At 46.0% G+C, this 19,821-nt stretch overlaps 1 protein-coding gene across 15 annotated transcripts in view; it reads right to left on the bottom strand.

Moving 5' to 3' along the window:
• SCML4 (Scm polycomb group protein like 4) overlaps positions 1-19,821 on the bottom strand; it is a 107,863-nt gene that overhangs the window by 27,767 nt on the left and 60,275 nt on the right. For 12 of the 15 annotated variants that reach the window (XR_015768322.1, XR_015768323.1, XR_003609446.2 and 9 more), the window contains 3 exons: positions 12,035-12,164; positions 9,649-9,849; positions 5,113-5,292 (listed from right to left, as the gene is read on the bottom strand). Coding sequence is in view for 11 of the 15 variants with exons in the window: in XM_028104119.1 (XP_027959920.1) it covers positions 5,113-5,292; positions 9,649-9,849; positions 12,035-12,164 (511 nt within the window). In the remaining 4 variants the exon portion in view is untranslated. Of the gene's footprint in view, positions 1-5,112; positions 5,346-9,648; positions 9,850-12,034; positions 12,165-19,821 lie in introns of those variants that run through there. The other 3 variants (XM_028104129.2, XM_088023901.1, XM_088023902.1) reach the window with 3 other exon arrangements.

Genomic DNA, 19,821 nt, shown 5'->3' with positions numbered 1-19,821 from the left:
GCACACCTGCCACCTTGCCTGATCATTCCACCCCTCTGCTCTCCATGGGCATCGGATCATCTTCGGTGGCAACACTTGTACGGGGGCCAGGGGTGTGGGTGGGACGGCGCATTGTCCTAGTGCAAATAGACTTATTTTACTGAAAACCTGAATAAATGATACATTTCCCCAGGTGAGCAGGACTGTGCCAGCCCACGCTTTATTATTCAAAGTGTGGTCGCCGACCAGCAGCAGCACCAATCCACCTGCACACCTGTTAGATACACAGACTCTCAGGCCCCAGGCCAGCCCCACTGAGGCTAGAATCTGCCCTTTAACAAGATGCCAGGTGGTTCCTGAGCACATTTAAGTTTGGAAAACACTGGCGAGTGTTATTTATAATTGAGGGCTTTTCTTTCCAATATTCAAAGGTAAGGTAAAATTTCCCTGTGATCGTCCCATGGCTTCTGACAGAAGCGCAAATGTTATCAAATCCACGTTTCTGCCTCCATTCTCCTAAAGCACCGGAGAGTTGTTCTTCCTAAAACACACACCACATGTGGCTTGGCTGTCAGGTAATAGAACTAAAGGGGAATGACCGAACTTCCCGATTTCAAGCCAAGACCTTTACCTCCCAGATGGGATTCAGGCAGATGAGTATGTAGTCTGGTTTTCCCCAGACACAGGAGAAACATCACGGAAGAAAGTTTCTGTCTGAAAGCTCTGAGGAAGGGATGTGGAAGATGTCCTCTCTCTGTTCCAATGTGACCTGCTCTGTCTTGGTAGCCTCACTTTCACCTCTGGGGGGCCCCTCACTGGGGCTCCTGGACACCTGCTGCCCAGAGCCATCAGCTGCCACTCCAGCTGTGACATCTTGCTCCTACTTCTCTCCTGGGTTACCAGCGTCCCCCCTCATGGCCCTAACAAGTGGACATCTACATTTGTCACCAGTAACGAGGAGGTCACTACCATTCAAGCAGTCCCTTCTACTTCTGTAGCTTTGACTTTTCAAAGTTCCTTACGAATACACCCCACCTGACTCCTAAGGGAGCTATCTTGTAAGAGTTCCACCTGGCTCTTCAGCTGCCAAGTTCTCTACCTGGGACAGTAGTCCTTAAATCCATGCTTCTCAAACTATAATGTGTCTTCAAAACACCTGGGATCTCTTGTTAAAGAGTGTGGGAGGGCCTCTGAGCTTTTGCCTTTCTCAGGTGATGACAATGCTCCTGACCAGAGTTTGAGTGGCAAGATCTTAGGTTTAATTAAATCTACCACCAGAACCACTGAGAACAAATCTGTATGACCTGCTGGATCAGAAAATGATGTCCATTTTCAGAAAATGATGTCCAAATCATCCATTTTTTGGCCACAAACCTTGTTTCTTTGATAGTTCCTTATGTGTCACGGTTTTTCCTTTTCTTATCATCTCATTAACTGTCTTCTGGAAATGCTCTAATGAACATTGACAAACCCTGCAACTGTGGCACCAAGCCTGATAGGTTACAGCTCTAACTGAACAGCACTGGGGCAGAGAACCACCTGGTTCAAATGAGCTCAAGACTGTGCAGTCGTGTTTAGGAACGATGTGGTTCTATGGAGGGATCTGGAGCCTAAAATCAACCAAGGCCTCCATCCCTTCCCTTTTGTATGTGCCCTTCTTGCCACAATAGAGGGCAAGATAAACTAAGTCTTCATTTGAAGTGATAATAATTTGACGTGTGACCCTTTAAGGGAAATTTGACAAGACAATCCTAAAGAGGCGATGTCTTAATCTAAAGGCAAACTCTCTACTGGTGTCATTTTAGGCTCCATGGCAGATTGGTGGAAAAGATATGTGGCAAGGGGGCCACTTAGAGCCTACAGTGACGTAGCTGCTTCTTTTACTTTCCCTGAGGCTCCCAGACACGTGAGAGGCACTGAACTCAGTTCTGCAACACCTGGGGCTTGAGAAACAATGTCCACAAGGTTCGTTGATTTGGAGCAATTCATTTTTTCAAATCAGCCATGGGCTAGGGAAGGGCTCATGAAGACAATTCAAGTCATTGCTTCCAAAGCCAGGCCAGCTAGGAAGGAAAGCACCTTTTGGCTAGAAATAACTGTCCCAGTCAAGGGAAGATGTGAGGCAGTGACACCGCTCCAGGGAAAACTCTGGAACTTCCTCCAGCATGGTGAGCTTGGGAGAGAGTACGGTGGAAACCAAGGCAAGAGTTTCCTCAGTAATCACTTAAGGAAAGCTGAAGGGGGGGGGTTCCTGGACAGGATGTTAAAATGAAACCATTTTAGTTTCAGTTTTCGCTGAGGCTGCAAGACAACAGACACCCCAAGGTAGAGTGAAGTATGCAGATCTTGCAAAAAAAAAAAAAAAAAAAGATGGTGGAAAGCCAGTTTTATACCTATGGGTGACCACCTACATCCAGCCTGCAAAAGAAATGTAGAGGTTGAGAAACAGGTTGACTAGAAGATGAATTATGGGGAGAAATGTCTAGTGTATTACCAAGGGCTTCAATGTGGCCATGTAACTAGCTTGATATCTGTCCCTGGAGCTTGAGAGACACAGTGGATTACTGTTTGATTCCCATGGGAAATCTAAAAGTCTGACTACTCTGATGGCAGAACAAAAGAGAGGTGACTGCAAGGTTCAGCTGCATGCCCAGAATTTGTTTGGGCCAAGGATGTGTAGTGTTTGTCAGGGGCCAGATGTGGGCCATCAGAAGAGAAAGCTAAAGTAAGATCTTTGGGGCATCTGGGTAGCTCAGTTGGTTAAGCATCTGACTCTTGATTTCAGCTCAGGTCATGATCTCAGGGTTGTAAGATTGAGCCCCGTGAAATGCCTGCTTGGGATTCTCTCTCTCTCCCTCTCCCTCTACCCCTCTCCTCCTCCCTCCCCACTCTCTAAAAAAAAGTAAGATCATCTTAGATTCTTTCTGTGGGACTGTCTGGTGGCACAAGGGGGCCTCTGCAGAAAGAAGCTAGAGATCTACCTGCAGATTTGGGGCTGTGGAAGGAAGTGACTGGGTAACCAGCCAGAGAAGAATTATATTTGTCCATGTCAGGGAAAGTGCAGGTGAGAGATGGCAGGGTCACCAAAATGCCCATGTGAGAGCCCTTAGGATGAAGACTCAGCCTTAAACACCCACCAGAACTTGGGAGTATGATGCCAACTCACAGCAGGATCAGTCAGGTAAAAACTCTCCTACCTCTTGCCTCTCCTCCTCCTCTTACTGTGGTCATGAAGCATTCGAAATCATTATTAGCCAGATATGGGATGGGGGGCAAAAGCACAAGGTTAGGTGTGAGGTGGAGAGAAGCCAACTGGCCTGAAGCAGGTCTGAACTGGGAATAGGGAGTAGTAACATCTTTGATTGAAATTTAAAGTTTGATTATTACACTGACCCAGATATATTAATTATTGACTAGAGAATGTTTTGTTACCTGAAAGGAACAAGAAAAGTCACAAGATTTGTCCAAAATTTCATCCATGGATAGGAATGAAGTGGTCCCACAGGATATATTTAAAGAAGAATGGGAGACATGAATTATGCGGCTTTATGATTATATCCTATGGGACATTGCTTGTTCAATGTAACGGTGATTCAGTGGATTGCAAAGTGAAATCAGACCATTCTGCTATTCTTGTTGCAAGATTCACTAGAAGATTCATTAGCTTTAGGATATGTTCCTGAGTCAGCTAAGGCTTATAGGAGAGACCAGATTCATACTGTCAGAACCAGAAGTAGCACTGTGCATAAGCAACCCTGACACCTCATTTAGGAAACAGAGGTCCAGAGATAAGAAAAGATTTTCCCAAGCTTGCACATATAGAGACATCAAAAACAAACAAACAAAACAAAATAAAAACAAAAGCCACAAATGTATATAGTATCTGCTCACATAGACCATATTTAATTAGGTAGCTTTCATTGTGAAGGCCAAATTTCTTCCTGATTCCCAGGTCTCAGGGAGATTAATGTAAAATTATAAACAGGGTTCTTGACAGTATCTAAAAAAAAATTTATGCTAAGAATCTAGATTTATCCTTCCCTGCTGTCCTCTTAACTTTAAAATATAGCCACTCTTATTATAAACATCTTTTTTGTTGAAGGCTCTAAGCCTATCTGTGAGCACATACCTGCAAATGTATTCATTTTTCATTATCTGTAGTGGTCACTCAATACCTCAAAAATTTTCCCAAGCTCATGTATTTGTCTTATCACAACACAAGATGTCACATGGTGCTTGGAACAGAAGAGTGTTCAGCAAATGTTTGTAGAATGACATAATGACTAGATTCCAGTTTCACTGGCTATGTGTTCTTTATATATCAACAATACTGCTTCCAGAGAAAGAATAAAGGCAACATTTCTGGTCATTCTTGGGGACCTGGAATCCAGAGCCTAGATTCATGTTAACTTTTTATGGATTTCCATAACTCAGGGCTGCTAAGTGGAGGTACCTAGCCCTTCAGCACACAACGTGTGGCCCTATATGCCCTTACTGACCTTCCCACCAGTTTTCCTATGCTGGAAAGAGAGTTCCTACTCTGCAACAAAAGGCACTCAGCCCTGGGATCACTTTTCATCCTGTGATGAGAGAGAAACACTAACTCTTACTGAAAAACATATTTGATTCATGGCCTGGTCAAATCCCTGAAGCAATAGACACTCTGTTTATTGACACGGATGGGTATCTGAGGCCCCCAGGCATAGATGAACATAATCCATTTCTTAGCCCTAGTTTCTTCAGGATTTCTTAGTTCCTTAGTGTCATAGTCTTTCAATGACTTAACAATGATGGATAAGTGCCCAAGAGTCTAAGTTAGAGGAGAGTGAAGAAAGTAATTCATTATATGTGATGTGGCCTCATTGTCTAAATTCCAGTAACATAAGCCTAAAACCATAACATCAGCTCTCAGTAGCTGGAGCAATCTCTTACCACTACAGCCTGGGTGGGGACTGTCTGGGTACCCTCAGTCCTGGCTGTTCCTGACCTCTGCTGGGGTTGGGGGTGGCAGAGAGGCAGCCTGGGAGCCTCCAGCAGGAGAACCCTCGGGAGCTCCCAGGAGGGCAGGAACACCTGGGACCACCTCCGGCACAGGGAAGACAGACGGACAGAGCCTACCTGACTCCATCCTACCTTCCTTCTTGTCCTGGGCTTCCTCAGAGCCACTGGAGCCCCTAGGGAAAGGCTGGTGGCTGAAGAGGTCATCACACAGGAGGCTTCGGCACAGCTTGGTGAGGAAGCGGAGGACATAGCTGACGCTGTTCACCACAGGCAGGCTCCGCAGGTGCTGTTTCCCGTCGAAGGACGCCGAGACTGGAAAGCCACAGAGCCAGCAACTCAGAGTGGGGCACAACAAAGCCACAGGTCTGTGGGAGGAGGTTTTCGTTTGTCCAGCTGTGCTTTGTTTTTAACTAAGCTTTATTCGGATTTCACCTGTTTCTTCGCTCAATGCCCTGTTTGTGTTCCAGGATCTCATCAGGAGCCCACCCTAGGTTTAGTTGCCAGGTCTCCTTAGTCTCCTCTGGCTTGGGACTGGTTCCCGGTCTTTCCTTGTTTTGCATAACCTTGACAGTTTTGAAGAGTACCGGTCAGGTATTTTGTAAAATGTCCCTCAGTTTGGGTTTGTCTGATGTTTTCCTCATGATCTGACTGGGGTTAAGGTTTGGGGGAAAGAAGTGAAGTGCCCCTCTCATCACATCAGATCAGGGGTATGTGATGTCCGTATGACAACACTGGGATGTCAGCCTTCATCACCTGGCCATATAGGGTTTGCTGCATTTCTCCACTGTACTCTCCATATTCCATTCCTTGGAAATAAGTCAAAAGATCATGCCCACACTCAAGGGCGGTGGAGGGATTAAGCTGTACATCCTGAGGAAGGGAGAGTCTCTATATCATTTGGAATTCTTCTATAAGAAAGAATTGTACATTCTCCTTCATCCATCCATTCATTCATTCATTCATTAATATCAGTATAGACACAATATATTTATTTTGTACTGTGGGTTATCTAATACTATGTTATTTATTTTGTTGCTCAAATTGTTCCATCTCTTGTCTTTGTGTCCCTGTGACATGCCTCCATTTTTTTTTAGCAACTTTTTGGTTACTGAAGCTTCACTATGTTTCAGATTCATCTTATATTTTCCCTGCCCTGCCCTAAAATCAGCTATTTCTCCAACAGCCCGGTTCCTTGTTCCTAAAGAGTGATATTTAGAAACCAGGATTTGGGCACTGGATATGCTCATTGCTACTGGGGTGTCAGTAGCTCTGGGTCTTTTCAATGGAGAGAGCTAAGAAATATATGCATGTATACAATCCTATTAAGATTATGTCTCTATTTTTCTGTCTCTATATATACATATATAGAGAGAGAGAGAGATGGCTAGAGCTAGGTCAATCAATAGATTGATAGGTAGGTCTAGATCTAGATAGAGATATCCAAATAAACCTGAGTTTGTGCTGAGGTCTCTAGCTCTAATCCAGGATCACAGAATTCAGGGTTCTTTCTACTCTTCTGGGGAGGAGTCTTTAAAAAGAACAATAACCTCTCCATAGTGATTCTAGATGAAATTTGATTTCTACAGCATTACCAGAACTTAGAAGAAACATGTTTCTTCCAGCATGTTCCTTTCTGTAACTGTCCTCACAGCCTCTCTCACCCCATGAAGCTTGCATACCAGCTCCACTGTGAGGAACAAAGGAGCAGACCCTAAGAGGATATTTTGCTCCCAGCTAGGCCTCAGCCACTCATTGTCAACACCTAGAGGGCAGCCCTGTTATTCATGTTTTATCTCCCAAAGGCAGGCACATGGCAGAGGCTGGGGCAGGGGCAATACCAGAGCTAGTTTTGATTTTAGAACTAAAACAAAACAAAACATTTTAATTAGAAATCAAAAGAATCCATTTTTTTGTGTGTATAGCTCTTTATAGTTTGACAAGAGCATTCATATCCATCACCTCATTCAGGCCGCCTAACTATCTGGTGAGGACAGTAGACAAGAGGTTATTACCCCATGTTACAGAGGAGGAAATTGAGAAGAAGGCGTAGAGCAGTTTTTCTGGCTCATGTGGCCTCTAAGTGGCACTTGCCTGTCACATTAATACTCCGCGTGACTCTGGGAGAGCCGGCAAAGATCTTGCCCACGTGCTCACTAAGGGGTTTATCATAGCCACTCAGACGCTCTGGAAATTCCCTCTTAGTGTGAGCATTGCTGTTGGCCTCCAATATTTTAGAAGACCCAGTGTGATGGAAACTGCACCCATAGCAGTAGAGTCTGGGTCATCGGGTCTGTCCCATAGATCAGTGTGCATACACTCCCAGAGGTGCCTGGAGGGGCCACCTCCTAGAAGCAGACATGGCATTCGTGACACCATAAGGTCTACTCCTCTGGGATAGTGTGGCTCAGGCAGAGCATGAGGGTTATGGGGTACTGCAATACTGCTCCTTTAGCCTTTGGGGTGGCCCTGGGCACACCCATGGCAGTCTGGTTCCTTTAGCCCACTGTGCCAGCACCAACGTCACCATTTTCTGTGTTGTGCCATGGGAACGTTGAGAAAGCAGTGCCCTAGGATTAGGTTCTAAGTACAGAGTGGGGGAGTCTATTTCTCCTTGAGTCCCTCCCTGAGCCTGGTGCTAGCTTGGTGCTATCACAGCCTCGCTGAGCTTCCATATCACCATCAGTAATGTGAAAGACCACCTTGCCACTTTGCGACCTCAGGGAGGCAGCATGAGGAGTCCCCCTGTGCTACTGCATTCTCCAAGACACTAAGACCAAGGGCTCAGCTCTGGACTCCCTGGGAATCCCTCAGCCAAGGGAAAGTTGGCAGCAGGGCTCTGCCCAGGCTTGTGTTGGTGCCAGGCACTGCAAAACCTGTTCCCAGTGCCAAGGGCCCTGAGGCCACAGAAACGCTGAGCAAGAGAGCAGGGGAAATAGCGTTGGCTCTCCCAGCTTAGGGAGAGGGAGCACAAAAAACTCAGATGGGATTTGCTCAAGAACGTGGGCACACAGTACAGGAAGAGCTTTCTCTTAGCACCATGTCAGTGTCTTGAGCCCTGCTACTCAGCAAGGAAAACGACAAGGCCTTCAACCTCAGAGGGCAGCCCAGGTTTGAGAACCTGGCTCTCAGACAAAAATCGGGCGAAGAATGGCCAGCAAGCTCTCAGAAAGCTGACAACAAGACTCTCCTCTTGGCCTCTCTTGGTGCAGTACTTCTTCCTCCTGTCTCTGCTTCTGCTAAAGTTTCTTAAAAGTCACCCTGGGTCAGACACACACACCTGGACCTTACCAAGTTCTATTTTAATCAGTTACCAGCGAGTCAGACCCAGCTTCCCGCTTAGAGGGAGCTCTAGAAGGTGGGCAGAACCAATCACAGCTGGGGAAGCTGTGTTGGACAACCTCCCCACCCCCAAGTCCTGGGGATCAAGGGTTAAAAAAAATGCCCAGCGGCATTAGAGGCCCCCCTCCTGTCCCCTCTCTTAGACAGCAGGCAGGGTCATTCATTTGCACCACCCCCATTGCTGGGGAATCTTCCTGCTATTCCCTAGTGATATGGAGGCCATGCCCTTGATACTGGGCCAAAGAAGACACCAGTCTGTCCCCTTGGAATTAAGACACCTTGCAAAGACCTGGTGCTCCAGGGCTTAAGGGCAGGTGGTGACAACAATTGTCTAGAGAGCCTTGGGGAGCGTGGAAAGAACCTCTGGAGGCAAACATTTGAAGGGGGCAGAGCTCCCAACTCTGCCTCTCACCTAGGGTGACACTGCCACTCCCACTGGAAGCTGCTGGGGTGGGGCTGAAACTGGAGGATGGTGACAACGGGAGAAGGGACTGACCCTGAAGCATCTTTTAAAAAAGACAACAACCTAGCCCTTGAGAGGTGCTTGGGACCATAAGCTTCCCCACTGCTCAGGGTGCCATGAAGAAAGAATGAGGCAGAGTACAGGAGAATAGATAGTGACAGGGGATGATATTTTACACAGAGTGGTCAGAATAAGTCTCTTGGATAAGGCGCCATTTGAGTAGAAACCTGAAGAAAGTCAAGGAGCAAGTCACACTTGGATAGCTGCGGTAAGAGCACTCCAGACAGAAGAGCAGGTACAAAGACCCTGAGGCAGGGGCATGGCTGGAGATAGCAGAGGGAACAGCAAGGAGGTCACCATAGCTGCAGCAGAGTGGGGACTCAAGAGGAGTGACCAGGAGATCAAAGAGGTAGCTGGAGCCAGGTCACTTAAGGCCTCTGGGTCCTCGTAAAGACATGGGCTTTCTCTTGGAGTGACATGAGAACCACTGAGGGTGCAGGGCAGAGGAGGGGCATGATCTGACTTCAACTTTTAAAGAACCAGAGTGGTTGCTGTGAGTGGTGAAATGTGGCTGGATTCTGGATATATTTTAAAGTTAGAGCAATAGGATTTACTGATGAGCTGGAAGTAGGGGGGGTTGTGAAAGAGGATTCAGATGTTCAGTCTTCTTGTCCAGGTCCAGAAGCCTTTTCTCCTCAAGCCCAGAGAGAGGCCTCCAGCACACAGGCTCATTTAAGGCCCTGGAGCCCAGCAGATGGAAAACAGACTCTGGCTACAACCACAGTCCCCCCAAGCCTGATTATGGCTTCTTTCCTCTTCAGAGAGACACCCATGCCCTCCTCATACAACCTGCCCCAGGGCCTTACCTGACACCATCTCGCCACCATAGCCCTGTTTGACCAGGGAGAAGACCAGCTTCTGCTGGTGGGCACAGTCGATGCACGCTTGTACGGCTTGCTGCAAGACCGCCGATGGCCTCTCAGGCCCAAAGCGCTCGGGGAGCTGCTGCAGCTTCCTCCTCTCCAGGTACGGCCCTGTGTTGGCTTGCTTGTTGATGTAGAGGCAGACTGTGGAAACAGAGACCCACAAAGCCCTCAGCATCAGTCACATCAGACCAGGGGGCTGTTCCTGTGTGTGGTGGCAGGGGGAGGCTCAGCTGTGCCCCCTTGGCCCTCACCTTGAGAAAGCTGAAAAAAAACAAAGGTGGGACTGATTCCTTCCAACCTGAGAAGTACAAGAGGCAAAAGAGCCCATCACTCCCAACTTCCAGGGCCCACTCTCAAGAGAACCCTTGGTTGGAAACAGATAGACAGGTGGGTCCCCTCTGATGTAGTCAAATCGGAATTGCAGACAATTATGGAGGTCCGTGTGGACCATGTGTATAAATGTATTTCCATACTGGGCACGTACACATACAAAATCTTCCCTCCTCCTCCAAAGGAGCTGTTAAGCTACACATAATGTTTGCCAATTTTTTTTTTGTTAACTTTCAGTGAGTAAAAAAATTAAGATGATGCTGATTACACCAAAGACTATATACTCAATGAATTTCTAAGGAGAGTGCTATGTATAATCTCAGAGATATTAAGTACTCAGCTGCCCATTTAGGTGAGCCCAACCAACGGTCCTCACACTTTTAAAGTCATATACCCCATCGGTATATATGAGCACATGCCCCAAATGTGTTTATTTATTTGTAGGATATATACGTTCTTGACTGTTTTAATATATTGCATGCATTTTAAAACGTAACCAAGAAATAGGAAATTTTAAGGGATGAAATAAAAATAAGTATTAATGGTAGGCGTCACATTTTCTTCCCTATGGCAACGACTCCTCATCTATCTCCCCACCCCCCGTCCCAGGTTATGAGGATCTTACCTTGGGGGTCACTAGGGCAAAGAAGTGTTCAAAAGGGACTTGAAGAAGAGACCAATAGGCTATGGGAAGGATTAAACAGTAAGAACAAAGGTGAAGAAAGTTAGTTTTTATTGAGCCCCTACTCTATTCCAGGCACTTCCTATATTTCCTCTTGTTTGAATCTCAAGACAGGCCTGGGAGTGGGATATGATGACTTCCTTCACTGATGAAGAAACTAATGAAGAAATGAGGCTTAACGGTTGGATGGCTGCTCTAAATTCTAAAGTGTAATTAGGGGTGCAACAGGGATTTAGACTCAAGTCTTTCTGCGGTCAAAGCCTGTGCTCTTTCCACTCCACCAGGCTGCCTTCTCTTGTACTCATCCCAGATGATTAAGGAAATCTAATCAGTAAGAGACCTTCATGCCAGGCACTGTGCTGGGTAGGCCCTACAGATTCGCGGGGTCCCTGGCTTCACAGAGCTTGGGGCCCCACTGGGAAGGCGGAGCTACTCAGAGCCCTAGAGGAAGCCAGGTGGGACTGTCACTTCAAGTCACACTGGGGAGGTGCTAGGAGGGCCAATCCTGGGGACCCTGGCAGGGAAGTCAGTGAAGGCCTTCTGGAGCAAGGTACGCCTGAACTGAGATGTAAGGGATGAGAAGGGTGACCAGAAAGGAGATCATTCCAGACAGAGGGAAGGCAGTATGTTGAAATGCTATGGGGGAGCTCTAGGGACTGAGAGGAGAGCAATGAACTGCGGGGCTCTGTTGGCCACATAAACAAGTTTGGTTTTTACCTAAGAGCAATGGGAGCGAAAGTGAAAGGATTCGAGCGGGATGGGAGTAGGGGTGGCTTGTGATGAGGGGGACAGTGTGTGTGTGTGAGAGAGAGAGAGAGAGAGAGCAATGCCATCCTACTGCTGGTACTCTTATGATAGAAATGTTTGTTGGTGGACACCCCATAAGAAAGACTGGACTGAATTCTACTCTGACTGGATTGGAGACACCAGGTGGGATTAAGGGAGGTTAGGGTCCTTAGGAGATCTGGAAGCACAAACACAGGGATGCAAGCTCTTCAAGGTAAGCAGGCTCACTCTTGGTGCAAAGTAAACGTGGCTCTGAAAAGAAAACACTGGGCCACCAAACCACCTTTTCTAGTCCCACCCCAAGGCAACCAGCTGAACCAGAGATGCACTGAAAACCAAGTTTCAAGTAATCCTATCTGTGAGACACTTAAGCTAATGTTCTCAGAGAATTTGGTCGTCCTCCCTGCTGTCTAGCTAATAACTAAATCCTTCATTAGCGCTATCTCACTGGCAGCTCTCCAGTTCACAGAGTAACTGCTAGATGGCAGGCTGGCCATCACAGCCTTAGAGGTCATTCAGCTGACCTACCTGTGAGAGCCTGTGGGGCCGCCAAGCTGGGTATGGTGGCTGCATCCTGAGGGATGGAGCTGAGGTCGGGCTCCGGCGTGCTTCGCGGAGGTGAGAGGGCTAAAGGAGTCATAAGAACCCGAGACTTGAGCTGCAAGACAGAGCCCATTTGGTCAAGGAAAATCTGGAAATGCTCTCTACACTTGCCCCCAATTTTTCCTGGATATCAGTTAACCATTTCTCCTCTATCATGTTTCCACAACTTTCTATTGTTCAGCTAAGGGGCTGAACTTCAGATTCAAGCTCACAATCAAGATTCATGTTTGGGGTCAAATTCAGAGATCAGCTCCACACCCCACCCTTACAGTGGAGCCACCCAGGAAATGACTGGTGTCAGGCAGTGAGTGTGGGAATACAAGAGGTATGAACAGTTGAAGCCTATGAGCCTTCTGAGTGCAGAATGCACGGTAGGGGACAGTTCCCAGGCTTCGAATCCCTAGAATCCTATGGACAGGGCTTTCCCAACAGCTACCCAGGGACAAATGCCGAAGCTCTCCTTAATCTCTGCTGAGCTTTCAGCTCACGTGGATCACTGGACCCTGCTAGAAAAGAGAGCAGAAACCGTTCCTCCAAGGGGCTGCCATACTGCTCAGTGTTTATTTCCTACAGCAGAAACTATCACGGGTAGCCCGAGTGTGGACATGAGCGTATTCCCTGGTGGTGAGAAGCAGCTGCCTTGAAGGACTCATTTGAAATCACAGATGAGGAGCTGATATTTGCTGTTATGGAATAAGATGGAGATGACTGGTTGGTTGATTGTGTCAATGCCAATAAGTCACTCTCCATACCAAGGTTTGACAGAAAATTGTCTAATCCTTGTTCTCCACCAAAAAAATAATGAATAATTCAGTCACTTCATCTCTTCACCCCTGACCTGTGTCTGTTCTCTACTCCAGACCGATTAAATCATTCTTTGGGAGTGGGACCAAGGCATCAGGAGTTTTAAAAGGTACTCAGATGATTCTAATACGTAGTTAAGGTTGAGGCCACTGCTCCGCTGCTTTTCAAATTTAAGGTGCAATCAGTCACCAGGGGGTCCTATTAAAATATAGATTCTGATTCAGGAAGTCTGGGGTGGGGCCTGAGATTCTGCATTTCTCACAAGCTTCTAGGCAGTGCTGATGCTGCTAGTCCGTGGACCACACTTTGAGTAGCAAGGGTGTGCATTCTGTTGTTAATATACAGGCAGGCCCCACCCCCCTATACTGAATCACCAATATAGAGTTGATATTTAAGGCCATGATAATGAGTGAGCTCATCAGAGAATAACAGAAGGAGTATAGATGGAGAAGAGAAAAATCAAGCACCGAGCCCTGCAAGACTCCAACGTGTAGAGTTGGAGAGATGAGGAGGAACCAGCAAAAGAAACCAGGAAGGACATCCAGTGGGGTAGAAAGAAAACTGGGAGAGTGTGGTCTTGTGGGAGCCAAACAGAGAAAGCATTTCATGAAGGAGAGAGTGGTCAGCCATGTCAAAACCTCTGATCAAGGAAGACTAGAAGTGGCCTTTAGATGTAGCAACTTCTCAGCAAGAGAGGTGGTAGTGCAGAGGGTGGGCTGAGAACCTGATTGGAATTAGTTCAAGAAATAACGGGAAGGGAAGCACTGGGGTCAGGAGTTAAAGTCAAGTCTTTCAAGGGGAGCCAAAAATTAGCTATGGCAAGGAGGAAAAGTCGGATCAAGTTATTTTTGCCCCACAGTGAGACACCACCTCACACCATTAGGATAGCTATTATCAAAAACAAATAAAAAATAATAAGTGTTGGCGAGGTGTGGAGAAATCGGAACCCTTGTGCACTGTTGGCAGGCACGTAAAAAGGTGCAGTATAGCAGTTCCTAAGAAATTTAAAATAGAATTGCCCAGCAATTCCACTTCTGGGTCTATATCCAAAAGAACTGAAAGCAGAATCCCCAAGAGGTATTTGTACACTCATGCCCATAGCAGCACTATTCACAAGAGTCCACAAGAAAGCAACTACCAATGTCCATTGACAGATGAATGGGTAAACATAAGGTGGTATATATACATAAAGGAATATTACTCAGCCTTAAAGAGGACGGGAATTCTGGCACATGCTACAACACGGAGGAGTCTTGAACATATCTGCTAAGTGAAATAAGCCAGTCACAAAAAGACAAATATTGCATGATTCCACTAATTTAAGGCACCTAGAAGAGTCAAGTTCATCGAAACAGGAAGTAGAACAGTGTTTTCCAGGGAGGGAATGGGGAGTGGGGGACAGAGTTTCTGTTTTGCAAGGTGAAGTTGTGGAGATCAAATGCACAACAATGTAAATATACTTAGTACTGAGCCGTACACTTAGAAATGGGTATGATGGTCCATTTTATGCCATGTGTCTTTTACCACAATTAAAACATTAAAAAAATCTTTTAGTATATATATATATATATATATATATATTTTTTTTTTTTTTTGAGATGGGAGAGACATGCTTGAATGTTGATGGGAATAATCCAGCTGAGAGGGAAAGAGGGATGAGCCAGGGGAGTGCTTGGAGACCTAGCGGCATCAGGACTTTGAGAAGGTGAGGGGGGTGAGATGTAGTGAATGGAGGCGGGTGGGTGGGAGGGCTGGCTCAAGGCCATGGAGAGAAATGGGGACCTTTCATCTATTTTATTGCAAAGCAGAGTATAGTGGTCTGGATTGGGGTGGGGGGGAGGATGGATGTGGAGATGGGAACTTACAAAAGGTCTCTTTTGACGGCTTCTAATTTCTCAGTGATGCCGGAAGCCTGAGTGTGAGGATGTAGGAGGGCGTGTTCATGAACTAGGAGGGGAGACCAGTGGGGAATAGGGCGTGGCTGCTGAGTGTGCAGTGAGATGTGGGGAAATGAATTTAAATTCACTGAAATGAAATTTAAAATGAGATCAGTCAAAAGCGAGCACCCGGGTTGCACAGGGCTGTATGGGTGCAGATTCTGGGACTCTGGCAAGAGACCAAATGTTAGTCAGGAGCTACAGTTAACAGAGATTTCATCTTATTCTGTGTTTAGCATTTGAAAAATTAAAGGGTGCACCATGTAGCTCTGCTCTGCTAAATACTATAAAAACAATCTCAAAGAAACATCAGTGGTGAGAAGGAGCAGACAAGAAACCTGCTCTGACTCAGTCACCATGACTTTGGCATGGTTCCCTCACCCACCAAGTGTGACAAGAGCCAGAGTTACCCTGCCTGTCCTCCCAGGTCGCACTGGCCCCTCTGCCAGTCCTTCGAGGAATGATATGCTGCCCTGCGTGGCTTGCAGTGGAGAAGCTGGTAGTGGCAGTCCCCAAGGACTGTGGGCAGCAGGCTCTAGAAGGACCTTGGCTAAGTCCTCCACTACAGGCTTAAAGCCCTCCAACCAACATACAGATAATGATGTTGGTGGGGAAAAAGCAAGATTTGGCAAGTCATCGTTTTTCCCTCTGTGGTCTTTAAGTTAATCACACAAAGATGCTCGCAATCCTTCCCTAGAAGGATGGTGATATAACAGCAGTGATGATGGTGAGGGTAGCGATGGCAGCGAAGACTTAGATTGCCGGACAGTTTCCTGTTCATATAAGCATCGTTAACAACCCTAACATCTAATGCTTGCTCACTATTTTAATATTTATTAGAAAAGGATCTGTTTGTTGAACCCACCTCCAAGGAAGTAATACAATTATAGTTGACTGTTACCTCTACCCATCACTTCTGCTCAGATAAAGCAATTGAAGGAATTAGAATAAGTCAGCTGGTTGCAGCTCAAACCTTCGGCATTCATCCAACCCCTAAAACAACTGCTGGGACTTTTGAACAAAGAAGAAATCTCATGCAACTGTGGGTGGTATATGACTTTTAAAAATTCTTCTTGGTAAGAGAATAGATCATCACTAGGCATACCTTCGACCTAGCATGCTGAAATTTTCAGCTCATTGCCTAATATAAAGGAGAAAAGCCTGGCCTAGGAAAGGGAGTCACATATGATTTTAGAGGGCTCCTAAAATAGAAATGAGCCCAGTGGCTAGGAATGTCCTATGGTGCGATGTGGGGCCCCTCTGTCAGGGCCTCTCCTACATGTGGAACTGAGGAGCTCCCAGTATCCCCCAACATACAGGGATGCTATTCTCTGGCAGGACATTTGTCTTTGCCATTGCTGGGTTTTTTGTTTTGTTTTTGTTTTTTTTAATTTTTTGTTGTTGTTGCATTTTGTTTTTTAAATGGACAAAATAAAACAAAACAAAATTGCTGGGGTTTTTCAAATTGCTTTTTTGTTGTGTTTTGTTTTTTAAATGGACAAAATAAAACAGAGCACTCCTATCTTGGGGCGCCTGGGTGGCTCAGTCTTTAAGCGTCTGCCTTCGGCCCAGGCCATGATCCCAGGCTCCTGGGATCGAGCCCCGCATCGGGCTCCCTGCTCGGCGGGAAGCCTGCTTCTCCCTCTCCCACTCCCCCTGCTTGTGTTCCCTCTCTCACTCTCTCTCTCTCTCTCCCTGTCGAATAAATAAAATCTTAAAAAAAAAAAAAAGAATACTCCTATCTTGGTTTCTAATACCATTCTTCAATAAAAGGAACAAGGGCTCCTTGGAGAAATGGCTGATTCAAGGACAAGGGCAGGAAATATACAAGATGAACCTGGGGCATCTTGTCCCAGAAAGTAAGAGAATACTAAGCACACAAACACACACAATGGTGAGGGTAGGTCATAGAAACACAGGAGTCAACTGAAAGAGCTTCCAATGTCCAAATCTGGAGCAATGTGAGCAACAAATAATGAGTAATAGATTATGATTCAAAGTGTACAATAAATATCCATGACTCCCTACTGACATAAATGAATGATTGACTAAATAAATACATGGAGGAGAACAGACAAAACTCTTATGCATAAATATTCCAAATAGTTTATTGTGGAGCTTAACATCCCCCTCCTTAAGTGTGAGCTCCACATAGTGACTTCCTTCCAAAAGGACGGGATGGAAATGTGGGGAAAGTAACTTTGCAGTGGAGAAACCCATCAAACACCACTTCAGGCAGGTGATCAAGGTCACCATCCACAGTGATAAGCCACGCTGATAGTATGCACACTTGACATGGCATGACAGGAATGACACCTTACCTCTGGAATCTTCTTCCCCAAAACCCATAACCCCAGTCTAATCATTAGAAAAACATCAGACAAACCCAAGTTATAAACATTTTACCAAACACTTGACCCATACTCCTCAAAACTGCCAATGTCATCAAAAACAAGGGAACGCTGAGAAACTTTCACAGCCCAGAGAAGCCTAAGGAGAGGAGATGACTGAATGTTAATATTCTGGCTGGATCCTGGACGAGAATAGGGAAAAACTAATGAATCTGAATAAAATATGGGCATGATTAAATAATGATGTGTTATTATCAGTTCACTAATTGAGACAGATGTGTCCTAGTAATATAAAATATTAACGATAGAAGAAAGTAGGTATGGGGTATATGAGAATTCTCTGTTTTACTTTTGCAACTCTCCTGTAAATCTAAACCTATTCTAAAATATAGTTTGTTTTCAAAGTATTAAAAACAGGGTCTGGCAGGGGTGCCTGGGTGGCTCAGTCGTTAAGCGTCTGCCTTCTGCTCAGGTCATGATCCCAGGGTCCTGGGATCGAGCCCCGCATTGAGCCCCACATCGGGCTCCCTGCTCCGCGGGGGGCCTGCTTCTCCCTCTCCCACTCCGCCTGCTTGTGTCCCCTCTCTCGCTGTGTCTCTCTCTGTCAAATAAATAAATAAAACATTTTAAAAAAAACAACAACAAAAAACAGGATCTGGCAGAATAAACTGGGTAAAATGGAAGGGAAGAAGGGAGACAAAGCTTCCTTCTTGGAAGCATAAGACTAGAGAGAGATTAGGTGCCGGGACGCCATGCTCTGACATATACTGGCACTAATCCTTGGCCTTCAAAGCCAACAGCCTTGCACAGATGCTGGCAAAGTTGGCACCTTCACCTCAAATTCAAAACCTCAATCAAAACGGTGTGGTGACTCCTCATCCAGGGCGTGGTCACCAGCAGCTGCCCAAGGGGCTGTGCTTTGCTGGAGTAGAGTATCATGGTGGGTGAAGTAAAAGAGTAGAAGGTCGGCCCCTGCCAGCTGGCATCTCCACCAAAGGGGGCTGGAGAATGTGGAAGCAGCTCATCTTTCTTTTCCACTGACAGATCCAAAATAAGGGCCTGGAGAGTTTCTTGCTCCAGCTGTCTTTCTGGGAAGACCTTCTCTAAGACATTTGCTAGAGAACCACTGGAAAGAGTTGGGGAAGGGGAGGGTCTCTTCGCAAACTGAGATGTGTGGCCAGGGGCCACTAATGGAGAAGGGGTTAGCTAGTGTAAAAATTGAAGTATTTTTCTAGAAATATGCCCGTGTGGCAGAAACAAGTACTAACTAAACAATGTTTCATACATTGATAGCAAGAGGTTGATAATCTAAGGACAAAGAATGTGGTTGAGGGAGTACGATGTGTAGAGACTGCCTGCATGCACATCAGCAGAGATGAAGCAACTAAGCTCGGGATGGCAGTGGGCACATACATTGGAACACTAGCATTTGGATCTGGGCTCAAAGTCCAGCACAGACACTCAGCACGAAGAGCTCTTATTACTTAGGATTTTGGAGCCTGCCTTTCCTTACCTGTGTGAGGATAATAATATCCCCTCACAGGGATGTGGCAAGATTTAAATGTAAACATTTAGCATAGGGCTAGTGCAAAGTGAGGACTCAGTAAACGTTCGTATTACTATTGCTGATAGTATTGGGGGAGGGCACGACGAGAAGAAGAGCAGCCATATTTCCTCCCCCCGAGAGATGGACACTGAGAACTGGTATGATTTCAGTCATCAACTACACATTGCTGATGCCTGGCAGGGGAATGGCTGGAACACAGGGCTCAGAGACAGGACTGGGGTTTGAATCCTGGGTCTGCCACCAACTCACATGGGACTCTGAGCAACTCACTCAGAACTTCTGGTTCTACTTCACCTTCCAAAGCCATGAGATTGGGTAGATTGTTGGCTTCTAAATTCTCTTCTAATCCATAATGTGTACATACCCTGCATTAGACTACTTCTGAAAACATTAAAGCATTTGAGACAAAACCAGTGTCAGTGCCACATTTTGAATGTCGATTAGAAGAAATATGCCAGCCTAAATTTCTTTGGAATTCTATCTCTAGAAATATAGAGAAGTAGATTCTTTGGATCAGTTGAAAACAGCCACAAATGATGGATAAAATGTAAAATTAATGAAAGTAGAGAGGAGCTGACAATTTATAAAGAATTATCAGGCCAGGGACACCCGGGTGGCTCAGTCAGTTAAGCGTCTGACTCTTGATTTCAGCTCAGGTCATGATCTCAGGGTTGTGGGATGGAGCCCTGCATCAGGTTCCACGCTCAGCGCGGTGTCTGCTTGTCCTTTTCGCTCTGCTCCTCCCCCCTCTCTCAAATAGATAAATAAAATCTCTCTCTCAAATAAATAAATAAAATCTTTTAAAAATTATCAGGCCGAAATATAAGTGAAATCTAGGCCTTGGGAATTGGTATGGGGGTCAGGGCTCATCCAAAGGGCTATGACCTCAGGGAAGGATGAGCCAGTTGTAAACTTGTGCCACCTGCTCCCCACCCACACCTGACAATAAGGAAAGCTGCCTTAATATTGGGGTAGGGGAGTGTGCAGATCTCTGAACAGATACTGCTACAAGCCATATGGTAATCCAATAAAAAACAGAGTGCTTAACTTTCA

This window comes from Eumetopias jubatus, unplaced genomic scaffold, assembly GCF_037043125.1.
Source record: "Eumetopias jubatus isolate StellerSeaLion01/CBP00866 unplaced genomic scaffold, mEumJub1_p1.0 scaffold_6, whole genome shotgun sequence".
NCBI classification, from domain to species: domain Eukaryota; kingdom Metazoa; phylum Chordata; class Mammalia; order Carnivora; family Otariidae; genus Eumetopias; species Eumetopias jubatus.
The sequence above is the reverse complement of the archived record's forward strand: the minus strand, read 5'-3'. Positions and strand labels throughout refer to the sequence as shown.